The following is a 22,868-nucleotide window of genomic DNA, read 5'->3' as shown; positions in this document are numbered from 1 at the left end:
ATAAGCATGTGGTCCTTCTGAGTTTTAACTTTTTGTTTTCTGCGTTGTTTTAAAGCACAGGCTGCTTCTGTGACATACTTACAAATAGCTACAAAACTACAATTTCCCTGCCTGCCTGCCCTGACTACTCATTACATGTAATTGCTTTTTTAAAAGGATGCTTTTAAATAATTTTACACAAGGTGACAGCAGTATTTGAGTGCTCAGGTCTTAGTAGCTGTTGATATCCTGGCAGTTAAACAACTGTCTTCCTATTAAATTCTCTTTTTATTGCTTGATTTGAATCCCTTAGAAAGTAGCTGGTATTGTATAGCTGGCAAATCTCTTAAATTGCATTTCAGTACACTTTTAGGATGGCATCTTTAAAAAAACAAACAAACCCAAAAAAACAATAACAACAACCAAACCCTCCTCTCCCCCAAAAAGGACCCGTTAGGCTTAACTCTCTGCTTCTGTTGACTTTCATTTGTACATTATGACTGTATTCATCCATTGGAAGGTGACACATTTTATTCTGTAAATTTTGCAGTTTGCTTGGGAGCAAAATATGAATGCTACTTTTAAGTATTAACTAGCCCTTATGTTTTATTAAGTTTATAGAAGAATGTGGTCATTCTGCCTTTCTGCTTCTAACCTTTTTGTTAAATTCCTAAAGTCCTGTTAGTTGATCTGATCTGCTGAATTCTCTGTCATACAATGAGACACGCACTTGCATGCACACGCACATAAGTATGGGCAGGGTTTTTGATAGAGTAGTAAGCATCTACACGTGCGCGTAAACATGGGCAGGGTGTATCACAGAGTAGCAAGCAAGCATCCTTAGTACTGTATGTTCATGTCTTTTTATTTTGGTCCTAAATTATGTAAAGTCTAAAGTCTGTTTCAAATGAATTTCAGGTCGCGATGACCAGAAAGCTGACTGCATTTTATATTATGGTTTTGGAGATATCTTCAGAATCAGCACAATGGTTGTGATGGAGAATGTAGGGCAACAGAAACTCTATGATATGGTATCTTACTGCCACAACATAAGTGGGTAAGTGTTTTATTAAAAATAGATATATAGATAGATATAGATATATATATAGATATAGATTTATTTAAATAAATAAAACCCATTTTTATAAAAGATAGTGTTTCCCTTCGTAAACATTTTATTAGGAGCAATCAGAAATGCCAGGGTTTACAGTCTAGTGGAGAGCCACGTGCATGATCAGAGGGCAAGAAAGCAGGCCTTGTGAGGAAAGGCTGAGAGGCATGGGACTCTTTAACTTTGCTTTGTTTCTCTCTGAGATCGATGTATAATGATCAGACTGTTGGTCTGTTTAAACTGGTATTCTACCTCTTGCACAGAATTATCTTTGGTGCTTTGGGGAAGGTAGAATTTCTTTCCTTGCCTATGGAAAGAACTCTGCCAGTTAGTTATTGCTGGGGTAGGGGATAAAGCTTCCACAGTTGGAATATCAATTAATAACCTTATTTTCATCCTGGAAGCTGCTGCTGTTTGATGTTTGCTTTCATGTATTTGATCTTTTTTCCTAATTTAGCTAAGCTCTTTATACAACAGTAGTTATAGTAGTTACAAGAATATTTGTAATATTGTATTGTTTGCATAATTGACAAAGAATATTTTACATCTTGACTTTTTGAGTGAGCCTTTTTACTTGAAAGAACCTACCTTACCTCAAAACAAGTGGCCATCTCTATATTGATATGATCTAATAAATATGTCCCTTCATATTTTATAATCTCACTTATTGTTCTTCCCATTCAAAAAATATATCCTTCCAGGTGTCGCCGGGTACTGATAGCTCATCATTTTGATGAAGTGTGGGATTCTGCAAACTGCAACAAAATGTGTGATAACTGCTGTAGAGAGAAATGTAAGTAAAAGTATTTAACGACCAGAAGTAGAAAGCAGGGAAAATGGCCAGGTTAGACAGATTCCAGCATTTGTAATTATAGTTGCCTGCAACTTCCCCTGGTAAAGAACTATTTTGAGTTGCTTAACTTTGCCACTCTTTAACAGTTAGGGCTGAACTCTTCTAAAGTATGTGCTTCACATGGCTTTTCAGGTTCAGCCAGAATATTTCTGCTGTTTTGGAAAATAAAGCTAGTGAAAAATATATATATATTTTTCCTCTAAGTCAAAAAACAAAAAACCCCAATATTCCTGGCAGACGTTTCTTTGAGAAGTAATTTGGAATAACACTAGGGGAAGAGAGTGGCCTTTGTCTATGGGATAAGCCTTTAGGGCTAAGTACAGACAGTCAAAAACCCTGAGGCAGAATCGAATCAATCTTCACAGGTTAGTTTAAACTGCGCAAATTGAACCAATAAGCAAGTGAACGGACATTCACTTCTGATTCTGGAAATACAGCCACATGCCTGCAGTGGCATTAGCGCTATAACACACCTCCCAGCTCAGCTGGAGCAGACAGCTTGGGCCAAGACTAGACTGCTCATCCTGCAAGGAGGGATTTGCAGGGGAGGTGCAAAGTATCCTGGGATGCTGGGGTACTGAGAGTTAACTTGAACCTGGAGGGGATTTGAGACAGAAGTTCAATGAACTGATTTAACTTAAATCAGTTAAGTATGATACTACATCCATCCAGGTTTATCTTCAACTGGTTTCAGCCATTTTGAAAGCAGTTTACGTGCATTGAACTTTGTTGTGTTACAGATTTGACACAATTTGCAATCATTTACACCCGTTTGTGTAATTTCTGTCCCTAGCTTTGCTGTTCCCTTAACAATCTGCCCAAATTTGACCAAGTTATAAACATGTGAAAAAACACTGATTGCATATGGCTTGTAGATGCTTCTTGGCATTTAGCAATTAAAATATCTGAGGATTCCATATATGCGGGACTGGTTCAAGCTCTACAAGTTTCTATTAGTAAATTAGACTAAACACGTACCAGCCTGGAGCAGCTGTTGCAGAGAATGTCTTTCTGAGCCCCAACTCTCTTGGAGTTGAGCATGCTTAATTGATTTTCCTGTAATAGCTGGTCCAGGTCGGGGTCTTTGCTGAGCTCCACTGTTGAGAGTAGGAATTCTGACTTGTCCTGCTAGTACCGGAAGTGTACAAAGAAGGAAGGCACCTGGCTCATGAGAAAGGGGACAAGACTTGAACTAGGGGAAGAGAATGGAGTTAACGCAAGGAAGAGAGAGAATGGCCTTATTCAGACAGTTGTTTGTGAACATAGAGGATTGGAATGTGTCCCTAATGTGGTTACTGAATTCCCACAGGATGCTAGGCAGGTTACTTCAACCAAGTTTTGTACAGGTCAGCATTAATTGGGTGTAGCTTGAGACTCAGGAATCACTTTCAGAATGCGGGAGTTGTGCATTAAATGTCTCAAGTGCTATATTTTGCTGAGTGCTTTGAAAAATTTGGTGTTAAGCAACTCAAATTGGGCCTCGCAAATCTGTGGGCATCAATGCTGTAGGAAAGCCTACCCACAGTTGTATAATTCTTTGTTCAAAGCTGGGGTTTGAATAATTTACAATCAGTAAGGCCTTACAGCAAAATATTGAATAATAAACAGAAAATAAAATATGCAATCGCCACTCATTAAATGAACACCATCCACTCTCTGCACAGATCTGAGACTAGTCTTATAGAAAAAATGTAATCCTGTAATTAAGATTCTATCCTAATGCATATATACAGAAGAATTGGTGAATTGAGATTGCAGAGGCAACTGTAATTTTGGCAGTTTTTTACTAAATACAAGACTGCTGTTATTTACCTGGCATGTCCAGGCAAAGAATTCTGAGAGGCAGTAGCTTTGTCTGCATGAAAACCTGCCAAGTTTACAACAGCCTTGTGAAGTAGTTGTTGAGTTTGTAATAGAACAGCAGTCTGCATTCTCTTGTTCTGATCATCACTAGCCTACATTTCTTCCTCATGTACGTTAGTTGAATTTTTTTTTCAAAAGATGGTTTCGGAGAGTCTGAAGATGGTTGACTTCCTTTGTCTGACTACATTAAATAGAGATGAGGCCTGAATTGCAAATTTGATCTGGGGCTCTCTGTTGGCCAAACATGGAAGTTGGGACCCATGTCCAATAGGAACTAATCAGTGAGAGCCATTTGAAGGATAAACTTGTCTGATTTCTTTTTCAATTCTTGGGGTATTTGAATATGTTGTTAAGCCTTTTGAAAAAATTACTTTAGTTGGTAAATATTGCCATGAAACATGTACGCTTCTTTCTGTGACAGCTTACAGCGTCTTTCAGCCATTTTTACTTTCTGCTGTGGGAATAAATTTGTCTGACAAAACTTTGTACAATTACAACTTGCGTTTTCCTCCTTTGTCTTGGTTTTTAAACTACTTGGGAGGAAAAATGTCTCATCTGTAGTCTGTAAATTCAGTATAATTTTAGTTTGCTCCATATGTGTTCTGTAGTAAGTATGAATGGGGGAAAATGAACCACTTCCAGAATAACAAGTTGGCAATCAAGTCCGTAAAAAAAAAAAAAAAATTGCGACAAATGCATTTGAAAGGTAGGTCATACTTCTAAATCAAATCTCATTTGGATATGTGATTTAACTTTATTTTGCTGCTGTAATTTAGGGGATTTGTTCATGCCAAATTGCTAAGAAATCTGTTTGAGACTAGATGGATGTCAGCTTTATTACTTGAAAAGTTAACATTTGTCCTTATTCCCATTCTAGTCAGGCATCTTGTTCTGTGGCAGAAGGGCCTGAGTGTCAAGCTGGTAACCAGAAGGGAAGCAGTTCAAGTCTGGGTGTTGACAAGTGACCTTAAGTCTCAATGTATGGTCCTTGCTTGGCTAAAAATTTGGGGGTTGGACTAGATGACCTCCAGAGGTCCCTTCTAATTTTATGATAAGGTAGTTTTGAGAGGTCCAGAATTCTAGATGGAGCCTGAACCCTAAAAAGCTGTTGTTTATTAGACCAGCTATAAAATAGTTGGAAAATTCTTCTTTGCAAGCTTGCAATGAAGAATTGTTCTAACTATTTTATTCGGTCTAATAAAAGATATCGGATTTACCCAAAGAACCTTGTCTGCCTATGTCTTTAAACCAACACAGCTGCAACCAGTACCACTTAACCAGTGATTTAGAAACATTTTAGATGGATTGATAAAACAATATACTATATTTGAACCTAAATGTTTGTAGATTTAAATATGTGCTTAATTTTATGCCCTGGGAATAATTCCATTGAAGTTTTTGTGATGGTGTGTAAAGTTTAAACATATGTGAACATCTCTGAAGGATCCAAGCTTTAATAATTAAAAACGAACATCAGTGAAACTCTTAATATACAGTATTAATCAAAAACCTACTCCAGATCAAAGGAAGGAATATAAAAGCTATATAATGTGGATAGTCTTGTAAAAAAGAATGCCACACAGCTGGCAGAGTATACTTTGTTTTAAATAATCTGCTTCTTTTCCTTGTAGCATTTGAGAAAATGGATGTAACTGGATGCTGCAGGGATCTAATCAAGATATTGGAGCAAGCAGATAATATGAGGGAAAAACTCACCCCACTGAAGTTAATTGATGCTTGGCTGGGGAAGGGTTTGTCCAAGTTACGAGTTGCTGAAGTTGTTTCCCCAAAGTTCCCTCGTGATGAACTGGAGAGGATTGTTGCTCATTTAATACTGCAGCAGTATCTGAAGTATGTATGACAGTGTCTACAGTTACTAACCCTTCCTTTGAAATGTTAGTTATTTCTATATAATATAATTATGGATGCTATAGCAGTACCATCATTTCAGAAGTGCATTGCTTGTCTATAAAAATTTAGCACAGAAGAATGTTTTCCAGGAGTAAAATAAAAGTGACAGGTTATTTTTCTTGGAGAGAGAAATTGGAAAATTAAAAGGATAAAAATAGAAATCTGTAGCATGAAATACCATTTTTTTTCTGCTTCTTGCAGCTTTGGCTATGGACAGTTTTTAATCACAGTCCTCAAACTTGCAGTAAGTTCCACTTTTTTGGCAAGTCAGCTGCTGCACTACCTTGACTGCATAGAGGTGAGGAAGACAAAGGAGTCTGCTCCTGTAGAGCTTATTGTAGAGATGGGGGTTTGGTGAGGAAAGAGGCTTTAAGGAAATACAGAAACACAGAGAACAGTTAGTGCACTGTCAGTTCTGACCCATATATTTCACCCTTGAAATACAGAGGACACAGAGACAGCCACACAAGTTCCAGATAAACATAAATTCTGTACACCTAATCAGACATGAATTTAAAAAAGTTAGTAAACGGTTGCTAGAATAGGTAAATCAGAGTCAAGGTGCAGTGGGGGGCATTTGCTCATAAGTTTCTAACTATATCCATATTTTCTTCTTACATTATTCCAGTTCTAAAATCTTACTCTGTATTAATTTTTGCAGAGAGGATTTCAGTTTCACAGCTTTTGCTACAATATCCTACCTGAAGATAGGACCGAAAGCTAACCTGCTGAAAAATGAAGCGCATGTCATTACCATGCAAGGGAGACTAGACAGGAAAAGTGCAATCAAGGTATTTACATTGACTTCTCGCATGATTATTTTTATTAGGATTTACCATAGCTGGTTACTCTCCATAATATTAGGGATGTTTTTAGCAGTATACTTCTGATGCCTTGTTAAATATGTTTGTTTTGATCCTTCTGCAATAGCAGCTTTCTAATTACCCATCTTAAGATGCAAAGAACCTCTTCTGAAGTATCATTTGTCTATGTTTTTTATTTTTTAAATTTGAACTGGGAGGGTTTATTCATCATTTCACTGTTTATAATATGTGATTTACACAAGTGATCTATATTTAGAAACCTAATATCAGTAAAAACATAGTTTTTGCCATTCTGCAAAATAAAAACAACTCTCAATGTGAAGATAACAGCTTTAATTGGGCGTGGGTTCCACATTAAGGAGTGTAGTGGTGCTTAACTGTATTTGAAATCTATTTTGACAATAACTCAAAAGCCCAAGAGATATATTTTAAGTTGCACCTATCCAAATCCCTAGTAAGACTACCAATTTCAGTCATGTTAAGGTTTTATAACATGTCATATGACAAGAATTTGTCTGCGTTTACATTTATACGAAGTATTATTATAATTACTGTTGTATACAATTTAATCAGTTTTTTGCTTGTTTCCCCCTACTCCAGTTAAAACAAAGTAGAAAACCAGTGGGATGTATAAAATTGAGTACCACTTAAATTTGACACTTATTTGGACATACATGTTTGCCTGACTGTCAGATCTTGCTCACGTAAGAACTGTGTTTAATATGATCACAAATTGGCAGTCAGACCTGTGATCTGTTCTTGTGATGTAGAAACTGTTTGCAGTGAAGCCACATTGTTATGGGTGGAGGAAATAATTGCTGTAGTGACTAGTCTGGAAAATCTCAACTATTCTGCTTCATAATGTCTCAGAATATTTGTCAGGGTTACATCATATGCATTTGTTTTAGATGTTGTGACTGACGTTATAAGCAAATCTTGGATCAGCTGTATCAGTTTTTCGGTATGTGCTAGGTACCGTGGGGAGGATGATGCACTGTCAGTTCTGACCCACATATTTCACCCTTGAAAAAATTTGTGCCAAAGGAACCACCCACAGGTGTTGTTATGAACAGAGAGAGGAGTGGGGCTCAAAATGGTCTGTGGCCACCAAAAGAGAAAATGTCTACTTTGCTCTGCAGTAATTAGATTTTGAGTTTTAAAGTGTGTTGTTTGTATTGCCTTCTTTCTAAGAGGGAGGAGGAGGAGAAGCTGAGTACTTTAACTGAGCTTTATTTCTAATTCTCAGCTCAAATCTCCTCGGCCTTCTTTCTCTGAAGGGACTGATGGAAAAGCACGTAGCACTTCAGGGACCGTCCAAAACTCAGCTGCAAAGGCGGCAAAGGAGCATAAATGGTCTGGCGACGAGAGCGACTTAAAAGCAAAGAAGCTTAAACTTGAGAAGGATGACAACGACCAGATAGTGGTTCTTGATTGAGTTGTAGAAAGAAAAGTACATTTAGCATCCTGTCATATTTGCTTCTCTGTGGAAAACCCAGTACATAAGTATAAGTTGTGTTTTAGTTACTGTATTATTTAAAATCCAAATGTTATGTATTATTCTGCTGAACTGTCAGTGGAAAACAAGTATGTCCAATTCCTGCTGTCCTCTCCCCCCAAAAAACTGACAAAAATATCTAGTATCTCAGTGGTAAGTAGCTAATGGAGGGAGCAAGCAAATTACTGTGCAGTTAGAATAGAGTGGAAATCACTGTCACCAATAATAGTCTGTATGCATGCTCTTGCCTTGCTGGAATTGAGAGCTGACAAAAGACAACTCGCCATTCTTTCTGTGGTGGATTGAGAGCAGGCATAAGGTTATCATAGAATAGCTGATGCACTATAACTCTCTTGTCTTCCAGTAGTTTGTTCATGTGGCCATGCTCAAAGTAATATGTATCTGGTGATATGAAGGTAGTAACTAAAGTGCAAGTCCTTTTGTTTTTGTTGCCTTTTTGCCATCTTTATTTTACACCTGACATATGATGGTATAAGATACTTTTGTATTAGATGCACTTACAACTTCCATATAGACAAAAGGCATCTTTATTACATTGCTTCTCATGATAGGAAAATTAAATTAGACCATTTGTTCACATATGAGAATGGAAATGCTAATCTTAATTTAACTTTTGGAAACTGATGCCAGATTTTTAATTCCTTTTGGTTTTTTATTTCAGTTGGAAAGTTTAAGGGTAGGATTTTTCAAGAGCATCCAACAGGATTGAGTACTAAATTCCAATAAAAAGTAACATTTCTTGGTATTTGAACAGATTTCTTTGGGGTTAGTTTTGGATTACATTATTTGGGGATTGTACACACAGTTGTTTTGCTAAATAAAAACAAATTTTACACTCAGAGTGTAGAAAAAGTTTGGTGTACTTGAGACTGGCTCTACTCCAGTCTGTTTCAAAGTCAGTGGGATGTCTGCCATTTTCTGAGGGATGATCACATCCCTCTGCTCCAGTCTGTGCTGGGGTAGACTGTGGCAGCATTCTCCAATGATCTGTTGGAGCGGGTGCTTCTTCGCAGAGGACACTAGGAGCAGTGGCAGAAATGTTACTTTTTATCCTTATACCAAGTTCATAAGTGCTTCAGGCTTAGAATATAGCCTCTATATAGACCTGGAATCTGTTTTTTAAGTTCAGTGCTTTTTGTGAGAAGTGCATCTAGTCATTTAGGCATGTCTACTTTTTATGCAAAGAAAACAAACTGAACAAGCCCTATTTCTAACACTGTTGATCTATCTGCTTAGATCAGCATTTCTCAACCCCTGGGTCATGACCCAAAGTGGGTTGCAAGAATACATGAAAGGGTCATGAACAAACTTTAAAAATGGATTCTCCTTTTAAAGAAGGAAAACAGGGGAAGCTGTGAGTTGTCTTGGGGGCCCCATGATGTACACACATCACCCTTGTCCCACACACCCACCCTCTGCCCCATAGGGTGGTAGGCAGCAGCTGTTCAGGAGTGAGGGGCACTGAGTCAGGACTGGCCATTGGTGGTACAAAAAGGTTGGGAACCACTTGCTTAGATGATCATGGGATTAAGCCAAGAGGGAAGCAAGACATCTTTATTGGTTTATCATCACTGAAAAAGGAAATAAATCAGTGTTGGGCAGACAGAGAAGAACACACCTCAAAATATAGAGCTAAACCCTGGACTGGTGTATGTTGGTCTAGACTCACTAATGTTGAAGTGTTATGGTGATTTTACACTAATTGACAGTTGGGCTCCTGATTTTTAAATTTCAGCATGGGAGCAAAGGAAAGATAGATTATTAAAATATTGGTGCCAGCTGGCCTTTTCTGGAATTTGCAACATGTTGTTCAGCTTCAATTGTGATTATTTTGTGACATTTAAAAATAATTCTAAGAAAAATTCCAGGTGCTCGACTCTCACTGGGTGCTATCCTTTATGCCTCTTGCAGCCCCTTTATTAACCTAATTTTTCTCCCCATTTAGTACAAATGATTGACGATGGAAGATAACTCAATAGCTCTTTGGTAACAGCCAGGATTAGCAGGAAACTGTGTGCATTGGGCAGAGAGAAAATGTTTAAATGTGTAATAACCTGTAAACACACACATCCCAGTTAACAGCATGGGGTTTGTTGGTAGGGTGTTCATGTGTTCTCAGTGGCCAGTGCAGGCTTTAGACAGCTATTTATTAGGAAGGTGTATCCCTGACTATTGTGCCTATGGTTAAATACACAACATTTTATACTTGCTGGTTTCTTTTTTTCACTGAGTTCATACATGTATTTTTAAGTTCATTATATATGTAGCTAGATGGACCCAGACACATACACCCTGAATTCTGATGAAGTTGCTATCTGGATTGCACCTTGTTCCACGTAAACTGGGATTTTACGTTTTGCTAGTTAAGTTGTGTCCTGTTACTTAAAGTAATGTATTGAAATGAAAAAAATGAAGATAAAATAATTGGTCAGTAAAATTTGCATATGCTGAGTGTAATACCTCTGTGGGATGGTAGAATGAAACACCAGGAATTCTTAGGCATTTTAGATTATTGGCAGTTACTTCTCCAGAAGATACAGGCTTGTATTTAATGTGCTGATTATTCTTTGTGACACTAAACTTGTTAGTGTGTAAAGTAAAATTAAGAATAGGAAGAAATGCTGAAATATGACTGAATGCAGGAAAATGAGGGCATGACAACAAATGGTTTGCATGCACATTATGAAAGTGGTAGTAATTTGGTAAATTATGAAACATAATTTAATGTGGTTATTTTGGCATTAGTACTGAAAAGATGTCATAGACTTGGCCTTGGCATGGATTTTGGGAAGTATCTTTCATCATAATTTCAAGTAAAGCTTGATTCTAAAAGTTTTTGGAAATTTTGTATGTTAAAAGCATTTCTAGTAAAACAAACCAATTTCTCTTTCTAGCCAAGCATGTGCAGGATTAGAAGTTGCAGGTAGAAAAAGACTTCAGTTTGATGGGTAGAAGATAGTAGGTACACTGAAGTAGAAGACTTCAGAAGAAGGGTAGAAGATAAATTAATATCTAGTATATTGTCCTTGATGGATTTGGAAAAAAATAATTTGCTATTTAAAAAAGTAGTCAGCTGTGAGCATACCGCCTATCCTGTGTTTTATTTTTGCTCTTTGCTATAAATCCATCCTGGTAGGCTTTTTACTTTTTTGTAAACTTGTAGAAATTCTGTATTTAGCAGTTTCAATGCCATATTTAAGTCATGGTATATGTGGCAATATGTCCTTGGATTAACTGTTTATCTGAAAAACACCACCACCAAAAATTGCCACATCTCCTCTCATAGCTCTGGACCATCAAGACCAGTTCCCACCATTCCAGTCCTACAAATCCCAGCGGAATATCACTTTAATATATTGCAAATCGCATAGGACCAAATGTGGACCATATAAATTTAAAGCGAGCACTATTCACCTTTACCAGTTGTCACCACTGTGGAGTTGCAATGAAGACTTAATGCTGGCAGGCATACAATTTAGTTTTTAAGGCTCAAGACCCATGTACCAACTATGGCCTGTAGGCACCCTCTTTGCCCTTGTGTACTTGCATAATATTTTTATACAAGTGACTGTCTGGACTTACTGCACTTTTTATTGCTGAATTAAACACTGCATTCCTTTGGAAGGTTACTGTTGTGCTTCAAAAATCACCTGTTTTGGAGACTCTTTGAAAGATCATAAGTAAATCATAGAAGGAATGTATACATTTTGTGTTGCCAAGTAGTATATGTTAGTTCCCTGTGTTTCATATATGAGTGTCTTTAGTAGTAGAGAAAAAATAAATGCAGAGCTCGTAAAACTGGTGGCTCTGACAGCAGTGCTTCGGTTTAAGTAGCCTTGCTCCCCTCAGCCCAGTAGACAGACTTATATCTCATTTCTATGCCATGATCTTTTAACTGACAGGTTATATCTACTTACCATCAACTCATTCCTCACTGACTTACATAGGTATATACCCCTTTTCTCTGGCTAGGAAGAGAACATAAAAATGCTGACAAAACCCAAACTCAGGTGTAACCTTTTTCCTGGAGGAAGGGAAACACAACAGGGAAGCTGAAAATTGTGTATGAAACTCCAGGTATGTGAACAGGCTCTCTCTAGTGCATTTTATAACTGGTGCATAGACTAGGCATAGAGCATGTGCACAGACACCCAACAAAGCTCAGCTGATGCTGACCAGCTTTTGTCTATAATAGAAGCTTGAGCATTTTTTTTTTAATACACCAATCCAGAAGTATAAATCAAATTAGATATGTACTACATCAAGACACAAAAGACCCCAAAAGCTTCCATTTTATTATAGTAGTCTTAAGGCTAAGGTGTAGAATTTCACATAAAAATAACATGACATTTAAATTCTACTTCCACAGAAACTCAGTAAATTTTGTTCCAGATTAAACCATAATTTAGCCTCCAGATTTAAACTGTAATTACTCTAGCCTTTTTAAATAATTAAGCTAATTTCCTAGGAGATGTCCTAATACAAATAGCTCGACAAAGTGCTGCTGCAGTCCTAGAGTCTATTAAACTTGGGAAGAAAATTGCTGCTTTAGAAAGCAGCATTTTGATGGAAAAATGCAAGTGTCATTTCAATAGCTTGTATTACAAAATACAGAGAAAAGATATTTAAGAGCAGCCTTAAGGTGCCTGTCTCTGGAAGACTGGCCAGTAATTTAAGCAATCCCTGTGTTCAGTGTATTAAGATTTAAGTTAATTTTCATTCTTACCTCATAATTCATAAGCCAGAATTTCTAAAATAGTGTTGAAACTCCAAAGAAATATCAGTTGCCCCAAAACATCTTTTGGGCCTTACCTTTTACACCAAAATTAGAAACTATTGCATGAGTGCAAATAATTCTGGAGGGGTTGGGTTGGATGCACGTACGCGTGCCACAAAGAACCTAAAGTCCAGGGTATATGCTGCCTGAAGTGCAGACTCCATTTTTTGGGAATACACTGATGAAAAGTTTTGTAATATCCAAAATGTCATGACATAGCTGCTATCAAGTGTTTCAATCCAGACGCCTCCTCCAGGGTATACTGTTAATGCAAGTCTTCCCAGTACCCTTTTTTAGGAATTGGGATGTTAAGGCACAAGTCCAACTTGCTGAGACTTCTGATAGAACAAAGCAGTATTGCCAAAACACGAGATTAGCTAGTTTGAAGGAGTTAACAGCCAACTGTCAAACACCTAAGATCATTCCACCCTGGGTGCCACAGTTCCAAGTACATTAACACTATTACATTTTCAGTTTTACAGAATAATCGTAACTCCTCATCTAACTCTTGCCTACATCAGACCAAGACATGGGTTTATCCCTGTATTTGTCCAGTATTTCCTTTTCTGCTCCTGCATTTCAGCACATTTCCCAAAAATTAGCTGAGTGAGTGTCTGGAAATACCAGCAAAAGATCTTTCCAATGTGACTGCAGTTCTACCTGTTCCTTTTTTCAGGGATTTTCAGATATAATTTATATGCTGTTTAATACACCTCAGTACTGAAGGTCAAAACCTTAATAATGGAGATTGATATTTTGGTTTCAGTCAAAGTAATCCTCTATGTCAACATTTGGATTCAGGAGATCTTCCCCATAGGCTGAAAGATCCATTTGATTCAAAATCAAATTTTCAAAGGTTTCTTCCAAGTCCGTTTCACCAATCAACACAGCTCCCATCATTCTTTCCCTCTGCATCACCACTTTAACATACTCTTGTCCTTTGGTGCATCTCAGCATTAGTTCGTGGTCTGAACCCAGACCCTGAGCATTATATTTTCCCAAAAGCACCACCTAAAAAAGAAGAAAAAAAAATAATGCATTGATTACAAGTTCACCACAATGGGTGCGAATATTCTCTTTGCTCCAAATACTGTAAACTTCAAAAGGATTAAAGTTAAGGGAGGGCAGGCAGGGAACAATTCTCTGGGTAGACATCTACACACAATTCTCTCTGCAATTTAATTGCAAACATTTCCGAAATGTTTCATAGCCTTCTGATTCGTTTTGGAGCTGTTTTGGAGCCTTTTGTTTCGATTTGGATTCAGTGGTTTGAGCTCTGAAACAAAGCAGCTGCCGAAATTTCACACAGCCCTATAGACTGGTTCAGTTTTAGAATTTATCCTTTATCCTAGGCAAAGCAAAAATAGACAAAACAAATTATCAATATAGGTAGGGCACTGTTATCTCCCCCACCATATTAGTCAATTAACTGATTTTTTTAATGGCTTGCTGTATTGAATCAACAGAAACCAAGAATCTGCACTAGAATCTGTTCACTTACCTTGTAATTGAAAAATCTGGTAACATGGGCAAAGAGTTCAAAGCTGAAGTCCATGTCAATAGATTCCCCAGAAGAATCTGCTGCCATGCATCTTGCTGCATACCATCCCATCTGCCTAGCTTGGGTCCAAAGCCTCATCTGAAAATAGAAGGTTGTATGTGATGTGAACATAACAGTACATAACAAGTGTATTCACTATACCAAGAGATGCGGAATGATGTAGCCTTCTGCCACAAAGCTTATGACACTTGACTTTATTGCTTAGCTCAGGGATGCTGAATTCATTTAGCCCTGCAGGATCCAGACCACGAGGCTTCTCATGGGCTGGATGACCCATCGCCAGCAGCAGGGGAAGAAGCAGCATTAATTCCCTGTTGGCACTAACAACACAGCAACTTTTTCAGCCACAGGGGTTAAGACCACCACCAAATTGTGCCCCCACTGGGAATCTCATCTTAGAAATTTGGTGCTGGGGTAGGCAGTGTTAACACTGGGATGCTGACACCACTGACACAATGGCTCCTACAGCTGCAGGGGTTAGTGGTGCTATCACTTGGCTTATCTAAACCACATGTACACATATTAGATCTACTTAGATACCATGCCTTATAGATTTTGTATTGGATGGCTGATTAAAGCACACATGTAGAATGCAGTTTACCTGCTGCCACACATGACTAGGCTCCCATGATGCACTGCAGATGTCCCCTGCTGCATATATATCTGGTAGTGAAGTGTGCATATGCTCATCCACTTTAAGACCTCCATCTTCACCTAGAGCAAACTAATCAGTTGCACAGATCAACAATGAAAGGGAAAAAGCAAAAATTCACTAAACGACTGTTTCAGGCCATTCAGATTTCTCCTAGTTAAATGGTCAGAGCAATTACTATTTTATCTCAAAGCTACTTTTTGCGGCAAGCTATTGTTGCATTTCAACCACTCCATACAATGCATGTGTAGTTTTAAAGCTACATGAATAACATTTCATGCAGGAGAACTTTCTGGGAGCCATTTGACAAGAGATAGTGGTCAGAAGCCTTGAACAATGTGTGACACCCAACCTACTTCCTAATATAACTAATTGTTATGATTTCCTGAAATTACAAAATGGATTGGACAATTAGAAGTCTTGTTCAAACAGAAGCCTCATTCATTTCAATAGGAAAATGCTGGTTTCCTAAGGAATCCCATACTGAAGTAATTATTCTAATTATTCATGCCCTGCTTAAAACATCCTTAACTGTTATAATACAGCTGCTTTTCCACACTCTGGTGCAAAAGCAATGTTTTATTTCAGAATAAAAATTTTACCATTCAAACATAAAATAATGCTCAAAACCAACAAAAATAAGTCGGCCTAAAAAAGAAACCATGCTGTTTCCTAGATATCTGCTCATTCTTTTTCCACATAATACTGTAAGCACCTTCATTCTAGAATACACTAATGCTATTTTGTAGTAACACACTTTGCTGAATTCATCTGCAGTACTTTTCACTGATTGACTATAATGGCCAAAATTAGTTTTTTCTGTAATTTCTCATCTGTATTAACTGAATTTGATACATCACCAGCAGGTTACCCTTCTCTCTAGCTTGACCAGAACCCAGATACAGTACTCCCCATCTTTTCACTTAAATGTGTGCGCCACAGTCCCTCCAATCTTAAAACTACTGTACTTGGGTTCTATACTCATTTCAGAATCTTCTTCAAATTCTTCTCCATGTTCTTAAACCCCACCCCCCCATAGATTTCTTCACATACTTTGTCTCCGTTTCCCCAACCTCCTTCTTTGCTTTGATTAGCAGTAGACACCTGTTTTTTCTACTGCAATCTTCCTCCATGTTATATTATAAGGCTGTATATTTAATCTATATTTCATCCAGAATGGGCTAATTCCAGTATAGACTAAAGCACTGGTAAGCCAGACAACCAGCAGAGGTGTAGCATGCTCTGTCTGAAGTGCCTGATAAGCAGGTGGGTGAATTCAGCATGAAAAACTTTCAAAGCAGTTGTCAATGGAAGTGTTCTATGTGGAACTATAATACATGCTATTAATATTTACAAACAAAGTCTTAGAATCAAGAGTTAAAATATAGATCAGTGTTGTATTATGCAAGAAACTTGTGCATATCTTTTGAAATGAGCTAACAGGTGAAAAGATCCAGGAAGCAAAGTAGACATGATCATTTAGTACTTTGCAGTTGTAAACCTATAAAAAATTGAGATCAGCTCCAGAATGCACTAACTTGTTGGTAGGACAGTTCTCACTGAATTCAAACTGCAGCATAAAGTATTTTTTTAGCACCAAATGCAGGTCTGCATTTATAAGTTATTGATTTCACATGGGGTTCTAACAAAAGGAATCTAGCTGATTCCCCTCCAGCCCTAAACTGTGAATCTGTGATTTCACAATATAATCAGCATGTAACAGTTGCTCCTACTAATTCAGAGAGTTTTGATTCAGGACCATTTCCATTATCTAGTTTTCCTTCCATCTAACATGCCTTAAGACTTCCCTGAATTCATCTCTCAGAGACCAGTATTCTACTTCACAAACAAAAAGCTCTCCCCAAATACTCCTAACAGGGACATGTACAGGGTGCACTGTAATCTCACTGTCTGAAAGTAACCTTGAAAGTTAGAACTCCCAAGTTTTAATTTTCTATTTTCTGATGTTGTGTGTGACCCCAGCTAACTCACTAATGCTTTCTGCTCCATTCTGTACGTGAAGACTGGAGAAATCACCTGCTGCTTCCCTAGTAAGGAACATTAGGGGTGTGTCTACATGTCGCTCTATGGTGATGTAGCAACATGCTACATTGCCTTATGGCACACTATGGCGAAGTAGTGATCATGTCGGTCTACATGCGATTGGCAGCTATGTCACCATGGCGGCATGCTCCCCTGGTATAGCACGCCACTACAGCAACGAAGCAGCAAAATCTAACCGTGCACCGTGCAGACAGCACAGTATGGGAAACTACTGTGTTGTGCTTTAGTACTTCCAAAAGGAAGCGCTTAAGCACAGCCCTGTAGCAACTTTGCCATACGGCAATGTAAATTACATATTGTCTACAGTAATGAATCTAAACTTGTCAAATAAACCAAATGCATGTACATCTATCCCTCAAAACAATAGCAGGTGGCTGGACATAAGGGACTTATGTCAATATGAAAGGGTCTGTGTCCCTGAGTGCATAAAAATGCATTTTTTTCACTGCAATGGGTACTTTAGAAATACCAAATTTAAAGTATATAGCTCATTTAAAAATAATTTAACATGGAAAATCCTTACCTTTAAACATTTTAGCTATGAGGTATCATGTTAAATAGCTATCAAGATATATTTTCTTTAGAAATGTATTTTAAAATAAAAATATGATTTAAAAAGCAATAATTGAATCATCCTTACATCATTACCATCCAGAAATGGTTTAACATTTGGCACAACTCCTGTTGCACTGACAATGAAATCACAGCCATATATCTTCCCATTAGTTAATTCCACATAGACAGGCCACAGTGCTGAAAAAAAGGGAAAATTCTGACCTGAGAATGTAACCAATAAGAGTTATTTTAAATAGGACATGAAATACACAAGAAGCAAAAGTTATCTTTTAAATTACTACATTATTCCTGGCAAAAATTACCTCTGTCTGGTTGTGCATTCTGATTTCCTTTAGGAAAAGACAAAGAGGCCTGCTGCAATGGTATAAATTCTTGCTGGAGGTATATTCTCTTTACTTCACACAACGTCTCAATGTGAACTTTGTGAGAAAACTAAATAAAAATAATAGACATTCACATTAAATAGAAACACTGGTAATAACAGTATGAACATGGCATATTAACTGGGTGCCACTCCTGTTTATTTGTGTCCTCTGATGTAGATTATACCTTAAAAAACCTACCTACTGTTCCAGCAACTAGCTTAGTCTATGACAAACATTTTAACTAAACCAGTCTTCATTTGCTGGTCATGCACTCAAGTGATGCTTAATTGTCTGGAGAGGAATGCACAGCTTTTAAAAGCCAATAAGTATGATTAATTCAATTATACTATGCTTCAGAATTGTTAGTAAATTTGCACCATTTTTATTAAACAAACTGTAACAAGTTAGATTTGTGTTTCTTTGTCATTATATTAATTTCAGATTTGTGTTTCAAGTGTTAACAGAGAGAAGGAACACAATATTAAGCCCTTTCCATTGGCCCAGATTTAACCTCTTTTTATTCTAAACTCAATTTAGGATGTCTACATTTGGCATCAGCAACATAGGTCATGGAATAATGCCACTGTTTCTTTGAATTACTTTGTGGTTCAGTCTATTCAGCTGAGTTATTTGCTATCTGTTCTATAAAGACACATTTTCACAGACTGTATCTTTATCAGCAACAGCCTCTAATCTGTCCAGTATTTGAAACCTCCTTTGATTACTTTTGAAAGATTAGTATTACTGCAGAGCCCTGTGTATGAAAGGCAGGCTATGTTTCAGTCATAATGCTTGTAATGTTTGAATCGACATTGAGTACGTCACATTTGTGCTTTGGTTTCATCAAAAAATCTTAGTTGCAAGATTATAAATTTGTCAATCGCATATTCAATTCAATGAAAAATCTGAAGAAACTAATTTTGGTAATTGTGTGATGTGCATAAATCCTTTAATTCTTGCTATTTAATGATATCCTAATGATGTTTACAGTTTAGTTTTTTAAAAAAATAACAGTTTTTGCTACTTCAGTTTGTTCAGTTTCTTATCTATATTTCCTTCAACTTTAATGGTGTAAACCAGGGGTGTTAAACTCATCTGGCCCTACAGTAGTGGTGCCAGACTGGCTGGAGCAGGCATGGTGCATGTCCCAGAGTGCTGGGGGCAGGTGCTATGTGGTGTGTGTCCTGGGCCCTAACCATGGGGCCAGTCTGGGTGAATTTGGATCCAGGGGCAACACTGGGGACCAGATAATGAGGCTCCATGGGCCATATATTTGACACCCCTGGTATAAACCTATGGCAAGGACAAAATCACCTCATGTACATTTTGGTTCTCTTTCTCAAAACACTGACTGAAGCATTTTACTATCAGTGCATTCCCATGTACTTACAGTAGCACATAAAAAAGATTGTTGAGATGATAAGCCTACCTCTTTAGTCCCTTTAAGATGTAAGCCTTCATGCCAATCAGGGCCTAAGGCACTGCCAAGTCTGTCGGCTGCTGTGTCGCTTCTTCCTTCCTTCTCACTTCCTGATGTGAAGATGAAGAAAATTCAGACTCACGCTGCAGGGAAGTTAGTTACTGTTATAAGACCCTGTAACCCCAAAGAATACCGAATCTGACTAGAGGGGTGGAAAACAATATTTAACAGGGTAAAACATATGATTATTTCTGATGCATCATATGCAAGTTTATGCACTTGACAGCACTTTTCCTATATCGTCTGCAGTTAATGTGAAAGCCTATCTGGTTTAAAAAGGCACAAAGCACAAGACAGCAATTCAGCAGCTTAAAAGTCACCCAGCAAAACCTTACTCATATGAATCAATCAGGCTAGTCAAGTTAAAAAATAAATAAAAGTTGTGGGGTTTGGACCTAACACAGAACGATTATTATTGTCTAAATTGAGACTGCCAGGGAATTTAGACAGCTATCAAAATATAAAGTGAAGAGAAAACAATGGGAAAGGACACAGCTGTTAACACTTCTAATCTTTATACATCCATACGGCACGTGTTCATAAATTTATAATTTAATGGTAAAATAATTAAGCACTGATTTTCTTTAGGAAGGTGCACTACTTAAAACAGTTAAACTTTCCTGATTATATTCAAATTTGGCTCATTTAGGGTTTACCCTGTATTTTGGAAGTTGATGTAAAGTTTGTTGCCCACTGAGGTGCAAAAGGACTAAAGTAAGAACTAATTTTACCACTTGTACTGTACCTCCAGTTGTATATTTGGTTCTTTTACATGCAGTTGCAGTCTCTGGCTTCTCAGCAGATAGCTTTGGAATCAGAAATTCAGCTGCACCCGCATCAAAGAAAGTATTTCCAATTGCTTTGTCTTTGATGGCCCAAATTACTTCACACCCTTCAATTTCATACCTGGAAAGCACATTTAAACAATGGATAAAATGCCAGGTTGCCATCTCCATTTATGAATAAGGGAAGGAGGAAGGAAGCTTTCTTTGCAAAAGCTGGAAACTAGATGAACTACACCAGGGATAGTCATTTTACTTCTATTTATGCTATTCAGAATGGCAAACAACTTTGACACCCCCAAAATACACATACACACAAATTCACGCACACTAGGTCTGCAGTCCAGTTGTTCAAGTCTGCACACACATCTCTTCATAAACATAAGAGAGTTACTTACACTAATTCAAGGGCGATGCCACCATTTCCTACAACTACTATTCTTTTTGCTTTGGCCAGATGTTTCTGAAATTCCTACATTAAAAAAAATAAAAGAATTAAAATACCTTTGTCTTGACAAATGTATGAAATCTCTATAATTAAATTTGCAATTAGTGAACTTCAGATTAAAAGAAGTAAAGCATAGTGTAAGGCAGGCGTGGGCAAAATGGTAGATCCAGCCAGCAGTTGGATTCCATTTCCCAGCAGCCCCTACCCACATTGCTGGGGCTAGTCTCTATGGAGACCCCAGCTGCAGCTGCACTGTGATAGCACAAGGCTGAGGTTGCCATGGAGACCAGCCCCAACTGCACTGGCAAGGTGTGTGGCAGTGCAGGGAACTGCTCCAGAGCCACTGGGATCTTGCAGCAGGGGCAGGGCAGAGCTGCAATCTGCAGCCTGCACACTCTGGGCAGGGGTGCAGGCTGCAGATCACGGCTCTGTCCTGGACCCAGACGAAGCTGCCCGCGCCACATGATCCCAGTGGCTCTGGAGCAGCCACCTACCCTACCCTGCCAGTGTGACTGGAGCTGGTCTCCATGGCAACCCCAGCTTTGCAGTGCACCTGTGGCTGGGGTCTCCATGGAGACTGACACCAGCCGTGCAGGCAGGGATTGCTGGGAAATGGAGTCCACTGCCAGTTGGATCTGGCCCATAGGCCAGACTTTGCCTGCCCCGGTGTACTGGTAGCCATAGCATAGTGGACAAGACAGCAGGAAAACCTTGTGCTGTTGCTGCCTATCTTATGCATTTTCAATTTGGCCCCTTTCACCAGAATAAAATAAAGCACCATTTTGCTTTTTCTAAGGATTCTCACATTAAGAATCTATTTAAAAGCATTATTTTTAAGACTAGCATGTCAGAGCTACTACTCTGCTTCCAAAGCCTAACCCTAACATTAAACCTATCCTTATCTATCCAAGCCTTATCTATCTATCTAACTAGAAATGTCCATAGCCATAACTAACAAGGATTGTACTTTGTGCAAAACCCTGCCAAAGAGCATGTGTTTTGGGGAGTGGAAGGGGGGTGCCATTGAATGCTGAGGAGGAGGGGGAAGAGGGCAAGAATCTTACCTGCCCTAAGGGCTCACAAGTACCTGGCTGCTGCAGCTGTGGCATGATCTGCCTATCTCAGCTGTTGGAGCTGCTGCAGCTGCCATGCCATAGACTCCTGGGGGCAGAGGCCACCATTCAGAGGAAGGGCACACCGAAGTGCTCTGGGTTAGAATACAAGGAAGTCGAGGGGAAAGGGACTTAACGGTGGGGGTCTACTACAGACCACCCAACCAAGGGGAAGAGCTAGACCAGGAATTCTTAAGTCAGCTCACGGAGGTAGTTAGGTCAAAGAACATGGTCATCATGGGTTACCTGAACTTCCCAGACATCTGCTGGGAAGAGTAGTCAGCCAGGTCTGACTGCTCATGTAGGTTCCTAGCTGAGATACAGGACCTCCATCTAACCCAGGAGGAGCACAGCCCACCAGGGGAGATGCCTTGTTGGACCTGGTCCTGGCCACGGGCGACTACCTGGTGAAGGGGCCGTGGATGCGCGACCACCTGGGCGACAACGATCATCGCCTGCTGGAATTCACCACCCAGCGCAAGGTGGCAAAGGCCTGCAGCAAGACAGCAGCCCTGGACTTCAGGAGGGCGGACTTCAATGAGGTAAGGAGGCACTGAGATCCCAGAGGGAAGAGGAGTCAGGGGTCCAAGAAGAGTGGTTGTTCCTTAAGGAGATGATGCTTCAAGCCCAAAGGGAGGTAATCCCAATGTGGATCAAAGGGGGCAAGAGGGCACAAAAGCCCCCATGGCTCAGCAAAAGCACATGGGAACATCTCCTGGCTAAAAGGGAGGCGTATACCCAATGGAAGGGTGGGGCCATCACCAGGGAGGACTGTACTGTGGTTGCTCGGGGCTGCAGGGGGGTGGTCAGGAAGGCCAAGGTGGAGATGGAACTGGATCAAGGACAAGAAGAAGTCCTTTTTTAATTAGGTAGGGGGTAAAAAGAAGATACCGGCTAATGTGGGGCCTCTGCAAGACATGCTAGGAAATCTCACTGACCCTAGGTGCACCCAGACCTAGGGTCAGTGAGAATCTAGTCAGGGAACTTCTGGAGG

The 22,868-nt window shown here is 38.9% G+C and overlaps 2 protein-coding genes across 6 annotated transcripts in view; one reads left to right on the top strand and one right to left on the bottom strand.

Moving 5' to 3' along the window:
- Window positions 1–22,868, top strand: part of RECQL (RecQ like helicase) — a 51,868-nt gene that overhangs the window by 13,820 nt on the left and 15,180 nt on the right. For 2 of the 4 annotated variants that reach the window (XM_019515626.1, XM_019515625.1), the window contains exons 11-15: window positions 898–1,036; window positions 1,792–1,883; window positions 5,438–5,657; window positions 6,379–6,508; window positions 7,788–8,209. In XM_019515626.1, the coding sequence (XP_019371171.1) occupies window positions 898–1,036; window positions 1,792–1,883; window positions 5,438–5,657; window positions 6,379–6,508; window positions 7,788–7,976 (770 nt within the window). In that variant the 3' untranslated portion in view covers window positions 7,977–8,209. The other 2 variants (XM_019515628.1, XM_019515627.1) reach the window with 2 other exon arrangements.
- PYROXD1 (pyridine nucleotide-disulphide oxidoreductase domain 1) overlaps window positions 12,277–22,868 on the bottom strand; it is a 29,412-nt gene continuing 18,820 nt past the window's right edge. The window contains exons 5-12 of one of the 2 annotated variants that reach the window (XM_019515629.1): window positions 20,713–20,786; window positions 20,278–20,438; window positions 19,482–19,582; window positions 17,990–18,119; window positions 17,752–17,888; window positions 14,997–15,119; window positions 14,336–14,473; window positions 12,277–13,845 (exon numbers count right to left, since the gene is read on the bottom strand). In XM_019515629.1, the coding sequence (XP_019371174.1) occupies window positions 13,597–13,845; window positions 14,336–14,473; window positions 14,997–15,119; window positions 17,752–17,888; window positions 17,990–18,119; window positions 19,482–19,582; window positions 20,278–20,438; window positions 20,713–20,786 (1,113 nt within the window). In that variant the 3' untranslated portion in view covers window positions 12,277–13,596. The remainder of the gene's footprint in view (window positions 13,846–14,335; window positions 14,474–14,996; window positions 15,120–17,751; window positions 17,889–17,989; window positions 18,120–19,481; window positions 19,583–20,277; window positions 20,439–20,712; window positions 20,787–22,868) is intronic. The other variant, XM_019515630.1, reaches the window with a different exon arrangement.

The sequence above is a fragment of the Gavialis gangeticus genome, unplaced genomic scaffold (assembly GCF_001723915.1).
Source record: "Gavialis gangeticus isolate Ggan-Ray unplaced genomic scaffold, GavGan_comp1, whole genome shotgun sequence".
Lineage (NCBI taxonomy): Eukaryota > Metazoa > Chordata > Crocodylia > Gavialidae > Gavialis > Gavialis gangeticus.
Note: the sequence above shows the minus strand (reverse complement) of the source record. Positions and strands in the feature narration are given on the sequence as shown.